The sequence below is a fragment of the Squalius cephalus genome (assembly GCF_949319135.1).
Source record: "Squalius cephalus genome assembly, chromosome: 4".
NCBI lineage: Eukaryota > Metazoa > Chordata > Actinopteri > Cypriniformes > Leuciscidae > Squalius > Squalius cephalus.
The window spans coordinates 45,291,342-45,309,765 of NC_137125.1; the positions used below are offsets into that span (position 1 = coordinate 45,291,342).

The 18,424-nt window shown below is 39.1% G+C and overlaps 1 protein-coding gene across 4 annotated transcripts; it reads left to right on the top strand.

The window, feature by feature from the left end:
* The first annotated feature begins 267 nt into the window (after positions 1–267).
* On the top strand, positions 268–14,384 carry msrb3 (methionine sulfoxide reductase B3). Of its 4 annotated transcripts, none has more exons than XM_079869854.1 (7): positions 268–418; positions 3,667–3,756; positions 7,462–7,570; positions 8,635–8,712; positions 8,873–8,901; positions 13,055–13,152; positions 13,252–14,384. In XM_079869854.1, exons 1-7 carry the CDS (start codon positions 340–342, stop codon positions 13,423–13,425), a joined length of 657 nt encoding a protein of 218 aa, XP_079725980.1. In that variant the 5' UTR covers positions 268–339; the 3' UTR covers positions 13,426–14,384. The 4 variants fall into 4 exon arrangements, with proteins under 4 accessions (XP_079725980.1, XP_079725982.1, XP_079725981.1 ...); XM_079869855.1 differs by lacking the exon at positions 3,667–3,756 and adding an exon at positions 2,736–2,893 and having other exon boundaries at positions 287–418; XM_079869857.1 differs by having other exon boundaries at positions 295–418; positions 3,614–3,756.
* The last annotated feature ends 4,040 nt before the right edge of the window (positions 14,385–18,424 follow it).

The following is an 18,424-nucleotide window of genomic DNA, read 5'->3' on the forward strand; positions in this document are numbered from 1 at the left end:
CATAAAGTTGTCCGAATCCACTGATTTAGAGTGAGCTTTTCGCATTTTGCCTAATAGTTAATATTTGTAGTTGGCTGATCTCAGACCTGAAGGAATTTAGGATGTGGATTGAGTGATCATGATAATCATGCAAATAATCAGATTAACAATAACCTATATTTTGGCACAGCCTAATGACGTAATAAGTTACTAAAAGCTCACAAACTGCTTCGCGCCGGGTAACTACGCGCGCAAATTACGCATTGCTCATATTTGGAGCTCGTCTGCCCAGAGAGAGGAATTTCCCAGAATGCACTTGTCATTACCTAAGAAGTACACGGTCGTGTCGCTGTTTGACAAATGCGCTTCTCTCACAGCGGCCCCCCTTCATTCTCTAGTCTGCTGTCCTACTCGGTTTTAACGTTGTTTCTGCTGTCTGGTACGTGTAACTACTTATTATCTGTTTTATATTCTGTATTATGCACTTTTAAGTGACTTTAATGCAGGCCACAGGGTTTCTATGACTACGCGTTGAACATGTAACGCAACACCGTTATACTTTACTGTCATTTTAAAATTGACGCAGTTGAAATATATCGCATACGTTGCCTATTCGTTCGTTCCATCTGCTTATTAGTTTTTTTATGCTTAAATTTCAATATGGCAAAATATTGCGTAAATTTTGACATGGAATTTGCTCATCTGTGAGAGGCATATCAGTTACACTTTGTATACAAAATGTATACTATGTATCCTCCCACACGTGATGTCATTGTAGCGAGGCATTATTACGTAACATTTTATGTAAACCACACCCTTTAAAAAAAGTACAGTGGCACTACTATGATACAATGTAAACACTATGGTATTACCATGACACTCCAATTTCAAGTAGACCATGGTAGTTTTCTGTAAGACCATTCAAAGACATTATTTTATGTCATGTTTATTTAATTGTCGTCTAGTACTAGCACCTATCTAATGAACTTCCAAAAGCCTGACAGGATGATTAGTCATACGATGGACGTTTAATGTAATAATATAGCCTAGATGGAATTGAATGTTTGAGTTTGTGAGTCATGAAACTGGCAGGTGCTTCTAGTTTCTCTCTGCATTGGTTTTGTAAATGTCCTATTCAATATGTTAAATATAATTCACTGTGTCGGGAAAAAAAACAAGCTTATTACTACCTCTGTCAATTCGGCTGTTGCCAAACAAAACACACAGATCATTTGCCAAAAGTTTCACATGCTTGAGATATTCACACACTGACTCCTAATGCGGTTTTATTTGCCAGCATTCACTTTAGACTAATCATTTCGCAATGGCCCTTCAACCAGTTTGGTTAAATAGCAGCCATTCTATGCAAATCTGATCTGCTTTTAAAACAGATCTTTTCAGATCTCATCTGTCGCTGTACTACCATATATAGTTATGACTCTAGTCTACTCCAAGTATCAAGCATGCTGTATTTATAAACTGCATTGATAACTCCGAGCACTTGATATTTCTGGCTTCAAATGCACTTTTTTTTTTTTGCCTGCTAATTTTATAGTTAAATTGATAAGGGCAGTTGATCGATAGTGATTGTCAAAAATAACATTTGTTTAACGAGTCACTCTCATCAAGTTCCAGTTCGGCTTTACACAAATGAATTAAAATAAGGCTTTTCTTAAGTGTATTGACAAACTGTAGTGATTCATTAAACAGTACAGCTTTACATACTGTATTAAAATAAATTAATTAATAAAATACACAAGCACTGGATCAGTTGTTAATTTTTAAAGAACTTTCTGGAATGCAAAAGATGTAAACATCAAGCTGTAGACAATCACAGACCTATGGTGTGATTCTGCAGAGCTGCAATCGAGTTCTATTTGTAGTCCTCTCTGCAAGTGAGCGCTGGCTATTTTTAAAATGTGGCCTTGCTTGTGTCTGTATCTGTGCATGTGTTAAAACCACTCCAGGACAGACCAGCCCTGGGTGAAGAGTTACTGAGAGTACCAACAAGTGTCTGAACGCTGTTGCATTTAAAATATAATCATGTTTGTCTTATTTATTTTGATCAGTGTCCTCTTTTACACAAATTGCTGCATAGAAATAATAAAAATAAGTAATTAGAAATGTAATACCATGCCCTTAAAAGTATTTGTACAATAGAAAAATAAAGATAATAATAATAAAATATATATAGGCTATATTTAATTTTTTGGAGTGTCTACAGAGCAGTAATTTAGTAAAAAAAAGTGTTTGCGCACTTTTCAAGTAAATGTCTCACTTTTTTTTTTTAAATAGTAAAACTAGGCCTAGTAGAGAAAAATTGTTTAGTTCTGAACAAAGCGTGTTTGGTGTTGGTTATAATGCATAAGAATATTATTCCAATATGTTTTGCTCCACTATAAGAATAAGTTCTAAATGGATAAAGAAATCCATAATAATTGGATATTTCCATAATAATTTGTCATTTATACTCTTCTCTTCCCTATTTGTTGCAGTTAATGAAAAGATCTCTCCCTTTTCCTCACACACCTGCACAACCACTAGATGGACCTCATTCCTTATAAACCGCAGCTTCACCCTCTCGCTCAGCAGCGCTCTGTGGCTTTGCTTGTTATTGCTCCTGTAGTTCAACTGTAATTTCACACAATCTTTGACCTCTAACAGTTTTAGAGCTGCATTTTTCATAGGTCTTTATCTATATAGTTACAATAAGTTTAAAGAAATCTTAAAAAAACTTCTCGCTCTCTTCCTCAAAGCTCTATCCACAGCGTGCGCTCGAGTTTGCCGTAGGCCAGGATGGCTGCCCGTCTTCTCCGATGCATGGCCCCGTGCGCATCCATGGCCCTGCTCCAATGCAGGCGCTCCCGTATATCCGCAGGGCCGCTCCTAACACTGACTCCGCCCACTGCGCTAGGTACTGTGACCATAGGTTCTATAATGTGCGATATGTCTATTAGGCAAGTTTAATTACCTGAGAAACTAGATTGTTTTGCCGTGCATTGTTTTATGGCAAAAGCGTGCTCTGTGTAGTGCAGTTGAAAGTATATTAGTGAAGTTGCAGAAGTGGAAATTGAATTGTGAGGTTTAGTTTTCTCTTTATGGCTCATAGACACACAACTGACGTGCTACAGCCATAGAAACCGCCGATAAGCTTAAGCCGCCCATAGAAACCGCCGGGCCGTAGCAGCTTTTATATCAGTTTCCTATGCAAAATGGTTCTGCATATCTATATAAATGGCAACAAGAAACTGCTTCAAAGTCATTGGTTAAACATTTTACAAGCCACTGTGTGGTATAATATTAAAAAGCCTTTTTTAAAAATCAAAACGTCCCTATTATAATTGAAGCTTTTCAATATTATACCACGTTTAACTCTCATGTGAGTAAATCTGTCACAAGGCTACAAGGTTTCCATTGTGAATATTATCTTCTTTAACTTCTTTATCGTTCCTGTTCACCTCTCTCTCTTTACACAGTGACGTTAATCAGTCTTTCCCTGCATGAGAAGCCGTCCCATGATTGGCCGCTCTAATTGTGCATCTCTGTAACTGACATCTGTGTTGACCTATGTTATGTATTTTGTTTTTCTCCTTCCTCTCCCTCCTTGCCTATGTTTGTCTTTATGATTTTTTAGCCTGAGTGGTAGGAGGGTGTTTTAGCAGGCCGCTGTTTCTGTTCTCCCAGCAGCATCGGCAGCAGCCATGTCCGGGTTCAATCTACTGCATCTGGTCAGCCAAGGCCAACCTGTAAAACTCAAGGCCTGCGGGCTCCCCTCAGGTCACCTGGATGCTGTGTGTGTGTGTGTGTGCAGTGTGCTTTGCTTACTTGATGCTTTCATGTGTCTGCACACGCGTGTGAGAGCGTTCGGCAAGGGGTGCGTGTTTGGTTGATGAAAAGGTCACATGTGGAGAAACCAACTTCTGGATTTATCTAAAGGCAGCGTGACGGTGAGCTTTATCTGTGGCTAATGTTTCCTTCACATTGACAATGTCTGCGTAAATGCATGGAAGTGTATAGATAGTTATTTTGTTTTCATTTCAAAATAGTAAGCTGCCGGATATCAGATTCCCCCTGATGCTTGAGTTGGTTTTTCTACATTGATGACCCCCTTGCCCTGAAATGTCACCTTTTGCTTTGCTCTTTTTCTCTGTTTAGATCTTCAGTTGCTCATGGAATAATGCCTAACTCACTGTTTTACCTTCTTTTAAGCCTGCATGCTTCAACATTTAACTTAATTTCTACTAATGATTGAATTTGTATTTTGTATTCTTCATTTTAGGAATCTAGATGAAACACAGAAACAGGGTGCCTTCTGAGGGCATTAGTTGTATCTAATTGCATTTTGTAAAATAACCATTGTTGCAGGTTAAAACTTCATTTCATCAAGATTTATCAGTAGATTAATTTTGATTATTGGTCGTTACTGTGTCAAAAAAAAAAAAATGTTTGCTTTACCTGATGGAAATAACAGTGCTTGCAAGGTAGCAAAAAATTAATGTTCACTTTTTTTAGTCTTTGGTTGTGTATATAGGCTACATAAAAGGCTTTAAGGTGTATATAGGCTTTTTCTGAATAAGTAACACACGGTTATATGATTGAATAGTTCTAAGGAAAGAACAGTTGCGATTCAGTATGCAAATATTATGAAGTCATCATTGTCAGGTACATTTTGAATGATGAATATTCTCTCAGTGTCAGTTAACCCTCTGGTGCTCTTTGGTCATTTTTGATCGAAAAAGTATTATGTTTTGGTTTTTTAGAATTTTATTACTTCATCAAAATGGTACAAAACTTGGTAAAGCCTTTGCCACTTGCTATGTGAACAAAAATGGCCGCATTGGAAATAAATGGGAAACTAATTTCATCTAGTGGAAACGTTTGGTACTGCGCCCAAACAAAATTTTGCTGAAAGCTAATTTTTCAAGATATCAACCTCAAATTTGGAACACAACTTGTTTAGATTTATGGTTTTGATTTTCTAGCAGCTTTAGAGTAAAACATGCTTTGGAAACTATATTATCGTATTATCATTTAAAATAGTATTTATGTGCAGTTTTCATAATAAACTTCTATAACTGTTCACTTTTTTTTCTTTTTTTTTTTTTTTTTCACTTCAGCAATAATCTGCCAAGTGTCCTCTTAAAAAAGAGACCAAACTTAAGTCTGTGCTACAAAACTTTAAAGATTTTGGACAGTTTAAGTTAGAAATTACATTTTCAGGTCTAAGTGTGGTTTAGTTAAGTGACTACTGCATAAATATAATTTTGCACCATAAAATCCCCAAAAAATATTAAACAAAAAACATCAAACTAAAATATAATACATTCATTTCATTGAAAGAAAAACAATTTAGTCATTTTTGACCGCCATGCAAGAAGCACCAGAGGGTTAAAAAATATTTTATTAAATTTCTTAGCTTTAAAAAGTAGTACACATAATAAGGCTGGCATTATATACAAGATAAATTATATAATTTTGTTATTATTCATTAATTTAATTATTTATTTTTTGAGGTTAGGGTTAGATTAGTTTGTTGGATTTATGCAGATTCATTTTTATTTAAAATGAGCCTCTTCTCATGTCAATTAGAGTTCTTCATTAGCTGTATAGAGACACATTTCAGTGCAGAAACAATGGTAGCGTGTAGGCTTTGCCTTCATACTGCTTATGCGTGCAGTCCGAATCAGGCCTGAGTTAAGCATTTAAAACAACACAAAAAACTTACCAGAATGTTTGAGGAATCGATACAGCGCTGCCTTGCAAGCACTATCAAAAAGTTTGAAAGCGATGAGTTGAGAATAGCTACGAAAAAGCGTGAAGAATGTCTGGGGGAAGACGTGATATGTTTGTTTTGAAGCAAAAGGCCTGTGCTAAAAACAAATCTTGCTTCCAATTAGGAAATAACTTTCACTTGAGGTTATAGCGGAGGGATGTTGGAACAACGTGCTGATTTGTAGCGTGACCTCTCGGTGCACCAAAACTAAATCATTTGCAGGGGGTGACACCGACCGAATTCCTGAATTTCTTTAAATGCCTCCTTAGAGGCTTTTCTAGACAAACCAAGAAATAAAACACTTTTTCCCCTTTTCCCCCTCCCTCTCTCTCACAGTATAAATAGTGTTCGAGTCCTCCATACACAAAAAACTAGGAATTCTCTCTCTCTGTCTCACTAATAGGATCCAGAAGACCCCTCTCACAGAGTCGAGAGGAATACAGGAGAGTCCTGCAGGGAGGCGACCCCCTCCTTTTTGCGCTCTCCTCCCCTCTTCCCCATGTTTGTCAGAAGTAACTTTGTACTCGCTGGACAGAGCAGGGCCCATCAATGGAGCCCATTCACCAGAGGGACCTTTAAAGACCCCATTATTTCCTCCATTCACATGGTTTCAATCTTGTCGAGAGGAATTCTCCACATAGTCTAAATGAAGGGAGTCCCGCTCTCACCAGAACACAAGCCGTAAAACTGGCCGAACAATACAGGAGCAGGACAGACCCCACAGGAACACGAGTGAAAAAATTGTTATTAGCTGGAAAAAAGGTGGAAAGGAGGGAGAAAGCACTCTGTAATGGGAAATTGCAGTAGAATTGTATGTAATTTAAAACTGCTGCGTGTCCTGGTGAATAAATGGCGTGCAGATGGACATCTGGCCCCCTTTAAAAACATGGCTACAGCGTTTGTCTTCTTCTGAGGACCGTACGGTTGCCAGAATGGATATTTCGGGCTGCAAGATATCAGATTTTTTTCTCCAGGCTGATGTTTTAAAGTTTATATTCAATGGAAGTTGTATCACTGTTTGATCATTTAGAGCTGGGGTGTCAAACTCAGTTTCTGGAGGTCCACCGCCCAGAGTTTAGCTTCAACCCTAATCAAACACACCTGAACCAGCTAATCAAGGTCTTCAGGATTACTAGAAACTTCCAGGCAGGTGTTCTGGAGTGGGTTGGAGCTAAACTCTGCAGGACAGTGGCCCTCCAGGAGCGGAGTTTGACATGTGATTTAGACTAGAGTTTAAAAGTCCATCTGGTGACATTTATTCACTCCTCAGGTTGACCTCTAGAGGTCAGCATTGTTGTAAAGCTCGAGATTTCTGCCTTCTGTTTGAACAGCCAGCATGAGCACTCATCTAGAATGTCATAACTCACTGCGTATGTTATGCAGGGAAAATCAAATTTGCCTTGGCGTAATACTTTGGCTGTAGCACTTCACTGACGGAGCGTTTGGATTGTGTGTCTGTCACTGGCATTCTGATTTTTCCAGAGTCAAGTCAGGAATTAAAGTAGTCATCCTTTGTTATCGGCCAACCCAAATAACTTGCAACCAAAGTGAACAGACAAAAGTGCTGACTCCTGTTTGGAAGAAGTCACATAGGAACCTAGATTAGAGTGATAGTTGTTTTGTTTTTAATAATACTTATGGTTTAGCACTTTGACTTTTTATTTTGGCGAACACTTATGTCTGTCTCACCTTACTTGTCTCTCCTGTAGGAACGTGCCGGAGTAAGAAGACATGGCCCAAAACGTTCCCCGAGGAGGAGCTGAGGAAGCGATTGACCCCCATGCAGTACCATGTTACTCAGGAGAAGGGCACAGAGAGGTGGGTGACCAACCCTAACTAAAAATCACTTTAAAATACACTTTTATACTGAATTAGTTTGTCATTAACTTAAAATTAACCCCTTGCGGTCAATAATTTGACCCATTGATTCGCCCAATATATTGCTGTATGTACCCGATTTTTCCTGTCCCTTCTTAAAGGTGTTTTTGTGCTCAATGATTGGAAAAGCCCTGCCCCGTACTTTGACGGGATTGGTTACTTGTTTGTGAGGGGACGGTTTACAAACTGCGTTTTTGAGTCACTGTCTTTGGTACACTGACGTTTTAAGGAGAAAATACTCAGCAATGGTGCTGACTGGTGTATTTGGACATGGTTTGTCTCAAAGCATATTAAAAAACACCACATAGACATATTAACAGCATTACAATTTAGATTTTCACCATAGGGGGTCTTTAAATACTTATAATATATTCTAAATAGTGTAAAATATTAAAGAACAAGTGGGTGTGTCCAAACAGTTGCAAAAAGGAATATTGGATTTGTCTTTCCCTTGAATTTCCCTCTTTTTCTACTTGAAGCACGTTGTTGTAGTTGATCATGGCAGTAAAACATCAATGGACTGAATGTTCTTTGTACAGATTTCTTTATGATCGGCTGATAAAAACGTATGGCACTTTCTCTCCTGAACAACCCAAGGCCATGAGATAGATGTTGAGTATAAGGAGGATGTAGCGCAGAAGAGAAAACACGGACACTTCCCCTCTTTCCCTTCATCCCTCAGTGGTAAAACACACGTGGGGAAAGTATTTATCGGCCCATTGGCAGTAGGAATGTGAAAAATGCCTGTGAAAGGAAAGCAAGGAAGGATCCTGAAAGATGCATTCTGAGGCCTGTTGCTCTGTTCATCCACAAATCCTCCTCAACTTATCTAGATTAGAAACGCTCAGTCAATTGACATATTTACAGGTCTTTTGCATAAACAAACACAGAGCATGGGAAATCGAAATGAACTTTGAAACAAGCAGGTGTTAGTAATGTAATTTATCATTTATTGTAGATCATGTAAAGGTATGAAGTCACCGTTTGTGTTTTGTCATCCTTAGTGCTTTCACAGGAACATATGTCGATAATAAAGAGGAAGGAACCTACCACTGTGCCGTTTGCGGGGCTCCTCTTTTCACGTGAGTGTAATATATGACCTATAATCCATAATGACCCATCTTTAACATGCCCACCTTATATAATCCATTTTGCCATTAGATATCAAAAGGGTTTTTTGTGGCTATTTGCTAGGCAATATTTTTTTTCTATTTTGTTATTGACGCTTTACTGTCCTTGCAGGTCTGATAAGAAGTTTGACTCCGGATCAGGTATGGTTCTTAAGGCTTATTGCTCCTAATTCTTCTCTTGTCCGTCTCACTAAGGAAGAGTTTGACCTTTATGGTTGATTGCAAGGACGAATGTGAATCCAGTCTGCTGCCTGATAGGCTGTAGCTGTGGGGCATGAAACCTCACATGCTCCTTTATATAGGAGTTACAGCACCTAGAGGAAACAACACCATGACTTAAAGATCTTACAAAATATCCAAAATATTTTAATGAATGCATCTGTTCCCAATGGGATTAATGATATTGACTGTAAACATTCAGGCACTGTCATCCATAATCTTTTAGAATTCTATAGTTCTTCTTAATCAAACATTTTCAATTCATCTTCCTTTACAATTAGAGAATAACTCTTGAATTAATTTAATTCTCCCAGGGAAAAAGTATACAGAGGTTTTGTTTTTCTTTTTATTAATGCTGTTAATGGAATGCAAAAATGACAAATGATCACAATTAATTCATTAAAACATAATATTTGTTGAGAAAAGTCAAATGAAGATAATGATAAAGATGTGACATTGGCCGACGACAACTTTGACCAGACATGACAAAAGATTGTTTTTGCATTGCTTCTCGCATCCTTTACCATGAATGTTGCATTTTCAACAGTTAAACTTTAAAAAAAAATGCATCTGTTGTTCGTTTTGCCTGGCTAATAATAAAGTGTTTAATAATCACTTTGATTTTAATGCAGCTGTGCAAATAAGCACAAAATAAATGCAGATCATAGTTATGAATTTCATCATATGGTGGTTTCCTGGAAGTGCTTATGGCATATACTTTCTGTTATGAGTTTAAGATGTGTATTAAATGTTTTCTGTTTTAAGCTTTAAAAGACTCTCATCAGCTCTGACTAAATGAATGTTGAGTTGACGCTGAGTGTATACAGTACAATGCCATTATAAAGTATCTCAGCAACGGTTTGTTGATCCCTTACAGATCTGAGCTCCAAATCACATACTTCTGCAACATTACACATGCTATTTTAATTCGCTCTCCGAACAAAGCATATGTGTATGCACAAATTCTCTACAGAAAACAGGCCGAAATGAGAAACATCTGGGCCCCGCGTTGAAAAATCGGATTTTCTCTCGAGTTGAATCTTTTCTGTCTTCGACGTGGAGATGGGAGCCAAACGGCCTGCATTGCATGCTGGCAACGCTGCAGCCTAGACTCGTATAGACTCAATTTCCTGTTTTGTTAGAGCGCCTCTACACTGCTCCATTCACTGGGCTGCTCGCCCTGGCGATAAAGCTCCATTAGATCAGCTCTGCGACGATCCGCCGGGATTCTCCTGGTCTGAGTCATAGGATTCCTATATTCCCTCTAGAGCTTCCTGTGTCTGAGTGGAATTTCGTGGCTTTGTAGTTGTGGCCAAGCATCTCCTCCCTAAGAGGGAGGAGAGGGGGGGGGGGGGGGGGGTCCGTATAGAGTGCGATTGAGGGGTGTTCGAGGGGTTATGGAGGGAAAGTATAGAATGAGCGGGTGGACGTTCGACTGACTTCTGTTTCTCAACACCCGTAATATCACAGCAGTGGGCCTGACCCACAGATAGTGTTACCAAGAGGTGCTTGGTAATAATTGGGTTTGCAAGCTAGAATAAAGGGTATGAATGGAGCCATGAATCAAGGCAAATCTCCCACAGTGGCCCTTGAACAATTCTTTCAATGTATTTGCAGGTCCTTAAGTCTTAAATTAACTTCTTGAAGGTCTTAAATAGCATTAAATCTTTGGAGTTATTAAATGTGGGGACAGAAAGTGAAATGTCTTATTTAGGTCTTTTTAAAATTGTATTATATTTTGACACTCATGATTTACTATTCAGTGCAGATTATTTGCATTGTACTCTACTGTTCCAAAGTTTGGAGTCGTAAGATTATTATCAATATTAAGAAATGTTGTGCTGTGATGCAGTGTTTTTCAGGATTTTTGGATGAATAGAAAGTGCAAAAGACATTTTGATCAATTTAATGTGTCCTTGCTTATTAAAATAATTAATTTCTTAAAAAAAAAAAAAAAATCTTACTGACCCCAAACTTTTGATTGGTAGTGTAATTTAATTATTCTAAATCTTACTGACCCCAAACTTTTGATTGGTAGTGTAATTTAATAATTCTTTAAATATTGTGCATTTATGTAAGGATGGTTGGAGTGTTTAAACCTTTAAAAAAAGTCAATATTTTAATTATGGTGTTGCAGAAATTGCACACTTCATCTCTGATGTTTTGACAAATAATTGGATATGGTATACTCCAGTAGTCTTTTACTGCTCATTCATTTTGCTTTGCAGTGTTTAACTTAATGTGTTTCCCTCTACCAGTAATCAGGAGGTAGTACTTTAAAGATTGTATGGGGTTTTTGTCAAAAACCTAAACAAATATGCCAGCAGAGTCTGTGTAGTAGTAAGCTCCCAAGGTTCTTCTCCTCCAGACGTTCCACCTTCCCAGAGAGCCATGAGCAGGACCACCCATGAGCCAGAGCAGCCATTCTTTCCATTTACACCCGTTACTGGGTAGAAATTTTCCAGATAAAAGAAACAGGATTGTGAGAGAGCCGTAACTCTGCCGATAACGCTGACCATTTTCATTGAGGTTTGTTTCACTTCCTGATCTTCTAAAATGCCGTCCAACCATTCAGTAGACTAGATGGAAGATCCCTGGTTTTGTCAGAAACCAGACACCCAAGAATCGTGGTGGTGAATTTTGCATCGGCAAGCCCCAAACTTATTTTGCTGTCATTCAGTGGAGGTTTCTTTCCTAACAAAAGGACGAAGCTTTTCCTAAATTTTCCGTTGTTCTTTTCAAAATAATCATAACAAACTGGCTACTGCTTTACACCTGAACAAAATTAATAGCCGTGTTTCCACTGTCGGGTCAAAAGCGAGCGTGCTGGTGCGTCCCAGGGCCAGTCTCGTTTTCACTGTCACTTCCGGGGCTTGATCGGGCCTCATTGGTGCTTTCTCGGGGCCAGCGGTCAGGTTTTTTTTACCAAATACCATGGTCCAAAGCGGGCCAACTAGGGGAGTTGAGGAGTGCTCATGAACAAAGGCGGAGTTTACGGAGTCAGGAGACGGTCAACACCGCTGCTCATTTGTGAACCACAAAACCAGTCACATGGGTCAATTTTTTTAAATTGAGATTTATACATCACATGAATAAATAAGCCTTCCATTGATGTATGGTTTGTTAGGATATGACAATATTTGGCTGAGATACAACTATTCTGGAATCTGAAAATCTGGAATCTGAGGGTGCAAGAAAATCTAAACATTGAGAAATCGCCTTATATAGTTGTCCATTTATGTTAACGATTGTGCTGCATTTACTCACAGAAATAAATGTTTTATATATTTACGGTAGGAAATTTACAAAATATCTTCATGGAACATGATCTTTACTGGATTTTTGGCATAAAAGAAAAATCGATAATTTTGACCCATACAATGTGTTGTTGGCTATTGCCACAAATATCCCGTGCGACTTATGACTGGTTTTGTGATCCAGGGTCACATTTCACATGTTTTCATTTCAGGCTACCAGCTAACTTCCACATTTAAGACATTTTAAACAATTTTCAGCTCAACTCACTTTCAGACACCAGCAAGTGTTTGAAGTAACTTCACGCAATATGTCTTATTAAAGGGATAGTTCACTCAAAAATAAAAATTCTGTCATCATTTACTCGCCCTCATGTTGTTCCAAACCTGTATGAGTCTCTTTCTTCTGCTTTTATTTTGAAGAATATGGGTAACCAAACAGTTGATGGGCCATAGTATGGAAAAAAATACCTTTGGAAGTCAATGATTACCGTCAACTGTTTGGTTACCGACAATATTCAAAATATCATCTTTTGTGCTCAGCAGAAGAAAGAAATTCATACAGGTTTGGAACAATTTTCACTTTTGTGTGAACTATGCCTTTAAGGATGCTGATTATAGTGCATTGTTGCAAAAGTAGTGAAAAACAGGGAAATGTGAGAATTTCACCCAGAATGAGCTTCAACATCAAGGCAGGCCAGAAAGAGGACAAAACACTAAAGTTGCACAGCACGAGAAAGAAACACACACCAGAATGGAAGGTTTATAGGCTTGTGGATCCCATGAAGATTCACTGAACCCTCAATGTTGTACTTTTGCAGGATGGCCGTCCTTTTTTGATTTGATCAATAAGGACACTATAAAGTTAACGGACGACTTTTCCTACGGGATGCACCGAGTGGAGACAACCTGCAGTCAGGTACAAAACCAGATTAATGTTTTAAAAAATTACACCGCTAGGAAAGCACCTTGTTGATGATTTATTTAAGTATTTATTTATTTATTTTTCTCTTTGTAGTGTGGTGCTCACTTGGGCCACCTCTTTGATGATGGACCTCGACCAACAAAGAAACGCTACTGCATAAACTCCGCCTCCCTCAATTTCCAGTCGAAAAACAGTGCCTCTAAGGAGGTGGAAGCATCTGGGGGAGCAGGTCAATCTCCATCTTCTATTAAGAGTGAAGAACTTTAATAGGACTTGAAATAGATCAAACAGATGTCGCGCTACTCCAAATTCACACCCGTACTATAAATTCCAAATCAAGTGCATCGTGCAACATTCGTCTGAATGATCGGTCATTCAAGATCACAATATGCAACAATATCAGTGTCCAGATAACAGATTAGAATGGCCTTATGTTTGCACCTCAACTTCTTCACTTGAATTGAGTCATCTGAAGAGCTCACATCGCTTCCAAGAACATACAGGTACATTGGGTACAAAGGTCTGAGACCACATTGGAAACCTTGGATTTTTAGTTATTTGTTTTTTATTTATATTAACTTTCTTCCACTGAAGCTCAAGATGCTCTTTGGATCATTCTCAAATCATGATGGAGAACATGATGATCAGGTTGTAAACAAACTTGAGTTCATGCAGCTTGTGTGCCGCTGCCATTAAAGCAAAAAAAGGACAAACCAAATAGGTTTTCTCATATTCATGGTGATTTTTCAGTTCAGATTTTAACTTAAATTGTTATTCTGATAATATAATTTGTAATGGAAAAAATGCATTTTCAATAGTGGTCTCTGACTTTTTGGACCCCATTGTATATTCAATATCCAATGATTGGAAACAAATTATAAATGTATACTTTCTCAGAGTGCTGTGTTGTTTTTGAAGTGACATGTGTTACAGGGAGGTCAAGAAGTTTGAGGAAAATGCTATGCAAGTGCTCCTGTGAGCAGTAAAATAAGCACCGAGTGGAGAACAAAGCATTCTTTGAAATAAAATGGAACAGTTGACAAATGTTTAGTCTGAACACAAATGTAGCCTGACTTTTAAGGGTGCTTTTTTTGGTCTCCCTGCTTGCAGTGCCTATTTTTGTCCTGAGTTGTTTTGTTTTTTTTTCTCCTGTGATATTGATTCACTTTGATTTGACAGAATTTAATTCATATTGACCTGTGTGATTAAAGAGATATTAAGAATAATATGTTGTTGTGAATTTTGTTCACATATGTAAGGAACACATATTTTGAAGAACATGTTTCTCAGTCAAAGCAATCATATGACTTCTGAAGATGTGAATATAGCACACTAGTTGTTTGTATGATGGCTTGTTTCTGTCCTTGACAACCCCTGGTCACTGTATGTTTTGATTGTATGGAAAAGAGCTGCTCAGAAAATCGACTAAAGTTTCCTGAAGATTACTCACATGAGGGTGAGTAAATGTTAATGTTGGAATAAATAGAGATCGTCAGTTTTGTTCTGACAAAAATAACATTTTGGCTATTTTACATTTGCATATAAAGCATAATAACTATTCTACCATCTTTTTGCTCATCTTAACCACAACTTTGTTGCAGCAGATCGCCACATTGGAGGAAATCCAGACACCCTCTTTGTCCTCTTTGGGTTGACTAGGCGGTGGTGTGCTTGGTGAGATGCTGGAAGTCCTCCAAACCTGAAGAGGTGACGTCAACCTCGCCATCCTCTTTGGAGTGCTGTTGTTTAGAGAACAGAGTGGTTGGCCTTACTCTTAGAGTGTGGGAAAAATCGTCCAACGGGCCTGTCGCTGAGAGCGTTTATGTTACCGATGCAATAAAGAATATTTACAAGTCAGGTGTGTTTAGACTGAGGGACGCTGGTAGGGGGGCTTTCGACAGAGGATGGAGGTTTTGGGGGGGCCTGGCAGCTGGAGTGTTTCAAACCAGCTTTCAACCCCATATCGTCTCCCACCCGGAAGTCAAACAATTTTGTCATTTATAGAGCAAAAATTAACAAGCGAGGCACTCTCTGTAGGTAGCATGACTACTCAAACTGTTACAAGCCTTTCTTTTGTAGCTGGAATTCCAAAACATCCCATTGAAATAAGTCACGTCTTGTCTCTGGCCCAGACATTAACGCTTCAATCACCGAATGTAGGTAAACCTCATCCGTAAGTCTGTTTTCACATTCAGACTGTCCGCCTCACTTCCTGCCACCGAAGTGTCACACTGAGCAAGTCATACTATATCTTGTCCCACTGGCCCCATTAGTCTGCTCTATAAAAGCAATAAACCAAACAAAAGATCCCCTGGCAGCAGCCGTACAACCCAAACACAGTCCATGATCCACAAAGTCATCCAACATGTAAACACCTTCCTCGAATCCTGGAACAAACACTACACTCTCCATATAGACTGAACACACTGGTTTCTTTGGGTATGTATATGTGCAAGCACCCTTTCCTGCTTCGTGGTCTGCCATTAACTGTAGCTCTGTGCTGACTTTGAGGGATTACAGGGGCTTGGTTCACCCGAAAATGTTTGCTTGTTTAAGGCCGCAGCTTTGCTGCAAGCACAGGAAACCTTGAATTTAACAGGGTTAATGAATTATTAGTGTTCGTTTTCTCAAAAATGTATTTGATAATTAATCAGACCCATTTACCAATCATAGATTCAGGCTCTTTAACCAGCGTAGTCACTTTCATATTCAAAGAGTATGGAACATTTGTGCAAACCGAACTGAAATTAGGTGCTTGGAAAGGAGTGAAAGTGGTTTCTGTTTAGCTTTCCAAGCGCAGGTGCAATCTCCTGGTCTGTGTAAAGAAGCTCTATATCCACACAAATCCAACATTTACCAAGTTCCCTCTCATATATGTGGTGCTTTTCCATGCAATTATGGGGACTGAAGCTTTTACGCTTCAAAAGTACCATAGAAGTATTATAAACATCCATATTCCAAGTCTATGATTTTTGAACATAGAAATCTTTCATCCCGATTAATTGCAACCTGGACAATCTTCAGAATTTCTCTTATTTGTGTTCAACAGAAATAGGTCATATGGGTTTGGAATAATATGAAGGAGATTAAATGATGACATTTTCATTTTTGATTAAACTATCTCTTTAGGTCTAGCATCAATTCAATGCATATGTTTACTCTTTGAAATTACTCTACTTTTTCTATAGTTAGACACACCTCAAGGACCAGAAGTGAAATAGGATAAGTCTTTGGAGGCCCTTTCCAACTTATCATGGAGTCCTGAAAAGCCTTCCTGATTATCCTAAAAGAATTGCTTCATCCCAAGCTCAAACAGACTTGTTAAAGTTAGACTCACCTTTCCCCTGCATTCAGATGCTTCGCATGTCATAATCTGGTCAATTGCAGAAGCCAAGAAGAAAGGGAGGACAAATCACTGAAGTAAGTGTAAAAAAAAAAAAAAGAATTTGTGGAATAGTGTAGCTCTGCCAGCTCTATCAGGCATTCGTTTGATGGATGTGTTGTGACTCCTTTCCTGGAGAAAAGTCAATGATCTCATTTCAGCTCTGTTAACTTCTGCCAAGTATTTGCTTTTTTCAATGAGCAGTGTGGGGGCAGAGGGACAGAGTCTGCCTGTGGCCTCGCTCCAAATGATGCAATTTGACAGAAACCACATGAAGGGCCGAGGGTATGCAGTATGGCTAGAGTCTTGGAGCATGAAGGCAACACTCAGCATCTACCAGGCCTCGCTTGTACCAAGTGATTGGTTCCAAATGCACTCGGCTGTGTTTTACCCGAGGTTGTACCAATAACAAAAATAATCATTAGGTCAGAAAAGACAAGACCTTTGGCTCCAAGCCAAAAACACTCAAACTGGCACTCGTTTGGATACTAAACTACATGAAACCACTGGTTTATCTTTTAAGGTAACCCCAGTTGTTTGAGAAAGTTGTGCAGGATGTCTTTCCCTCTACTGTCGTCTTGCACTACTTTTTCTGAACTGGAGTTGGGCGTCTACAAGTGAGACATCACAGCTTTGGAATGCCACCAGGCGATCACCACACCACCTCTCCGGCATGCCGAACATAAATAAACCCTAGGATTTAGCCGCTTTGTTATTCCTAGCATTACTATCAGGAAGTGTCCAGCGGTGATCTATGCTCTTCAAATAGTTAATTTGCAGCCTCGGTAAGACATTCTTTTCCCAGGACGGGGAATTAAAAAGCAGCTCTGTGTTTTGAAGTTGGTCAAGGGGATGAGGCTCTCCATGACCCCTGTGTTTGGTTTAGGAGTATGTGCTGTTATTGGGGACGTGTGAGTCCGTCTGCAGCTGGTGTATGGGAATGAGGAGTCCGCATCTCTCGAGCAGGGAAAACGTAATTTCTGTCCGTGTTTGTTTTGAATCTGCCAGGTTGTTTTGACTGCTTAAGTTTGCATCTTGAGCACACATCCTGATGAACCCAGTGAATGTGTCCTGTGCGTGACCCCGCAGCTGTCCCGAGGGCGGATGCTTTGGGAGAGCTTTAATAGGTGATGAATGCAGAAGCGTAACTTTTGTGGACAAGCGGGATTGGGCTCGCTGTTGTAAAGAGAAAGTTTATGCATAGAGACGGAGCTGATTGGAGAGCGAGCAAAGCAGATTTTAAAATCTCTCCCTTTTAGAGATCCCTTTGGGATAACAACCAGTGGGTGCCATATTGACACCGTGAAATGTGGTGAAAGGTCATTTATTCTTTAAGTAGAGGATGTATGGAACATGTTAGCCATGTGATTAATTAATAGGTAGAGGTGTGTGTTTGTGAGAAAGGAAGTTCAGAATGGCATCCGAAGGTTCTGGGATCAATTATGCCTTGGAGAAAGCGGAGTGAAATTGTGGCCTCTTGTTTCGTTGCAGACTTCTGCGGTTCATACTGGTGAGCGAAAAATTTGCTTTTATAAAAGTGTTTTCAAGGGCTGACACCATAAAACTGACAGAGGGCATTTGTGTCTTTGTAGTTTCAGCCTGTGCAGAACTTGCATCTGGAGGAAAAGACAAGATTAAGGTTCTTAGCTGGCCCCTTCTCTCCCAAAGCCCATGGGAGGAAAAGCAGGATCTCTGAGCCCAGAGTTAAATATAGAATGGTTACAAAGCACTCATGATTTGCATACCTGAGAATAAAATGGTCCTGTTCTGGAACAACTTAGCCAAACTGTGGAGGAAGCCATGGGAATTTCCCTCCGCTCTGCAGCCCAGAAATGTGGAAAATCTTCTGGAGAATTGAGCTGCTCAGAACAACTGCTCTTTGAG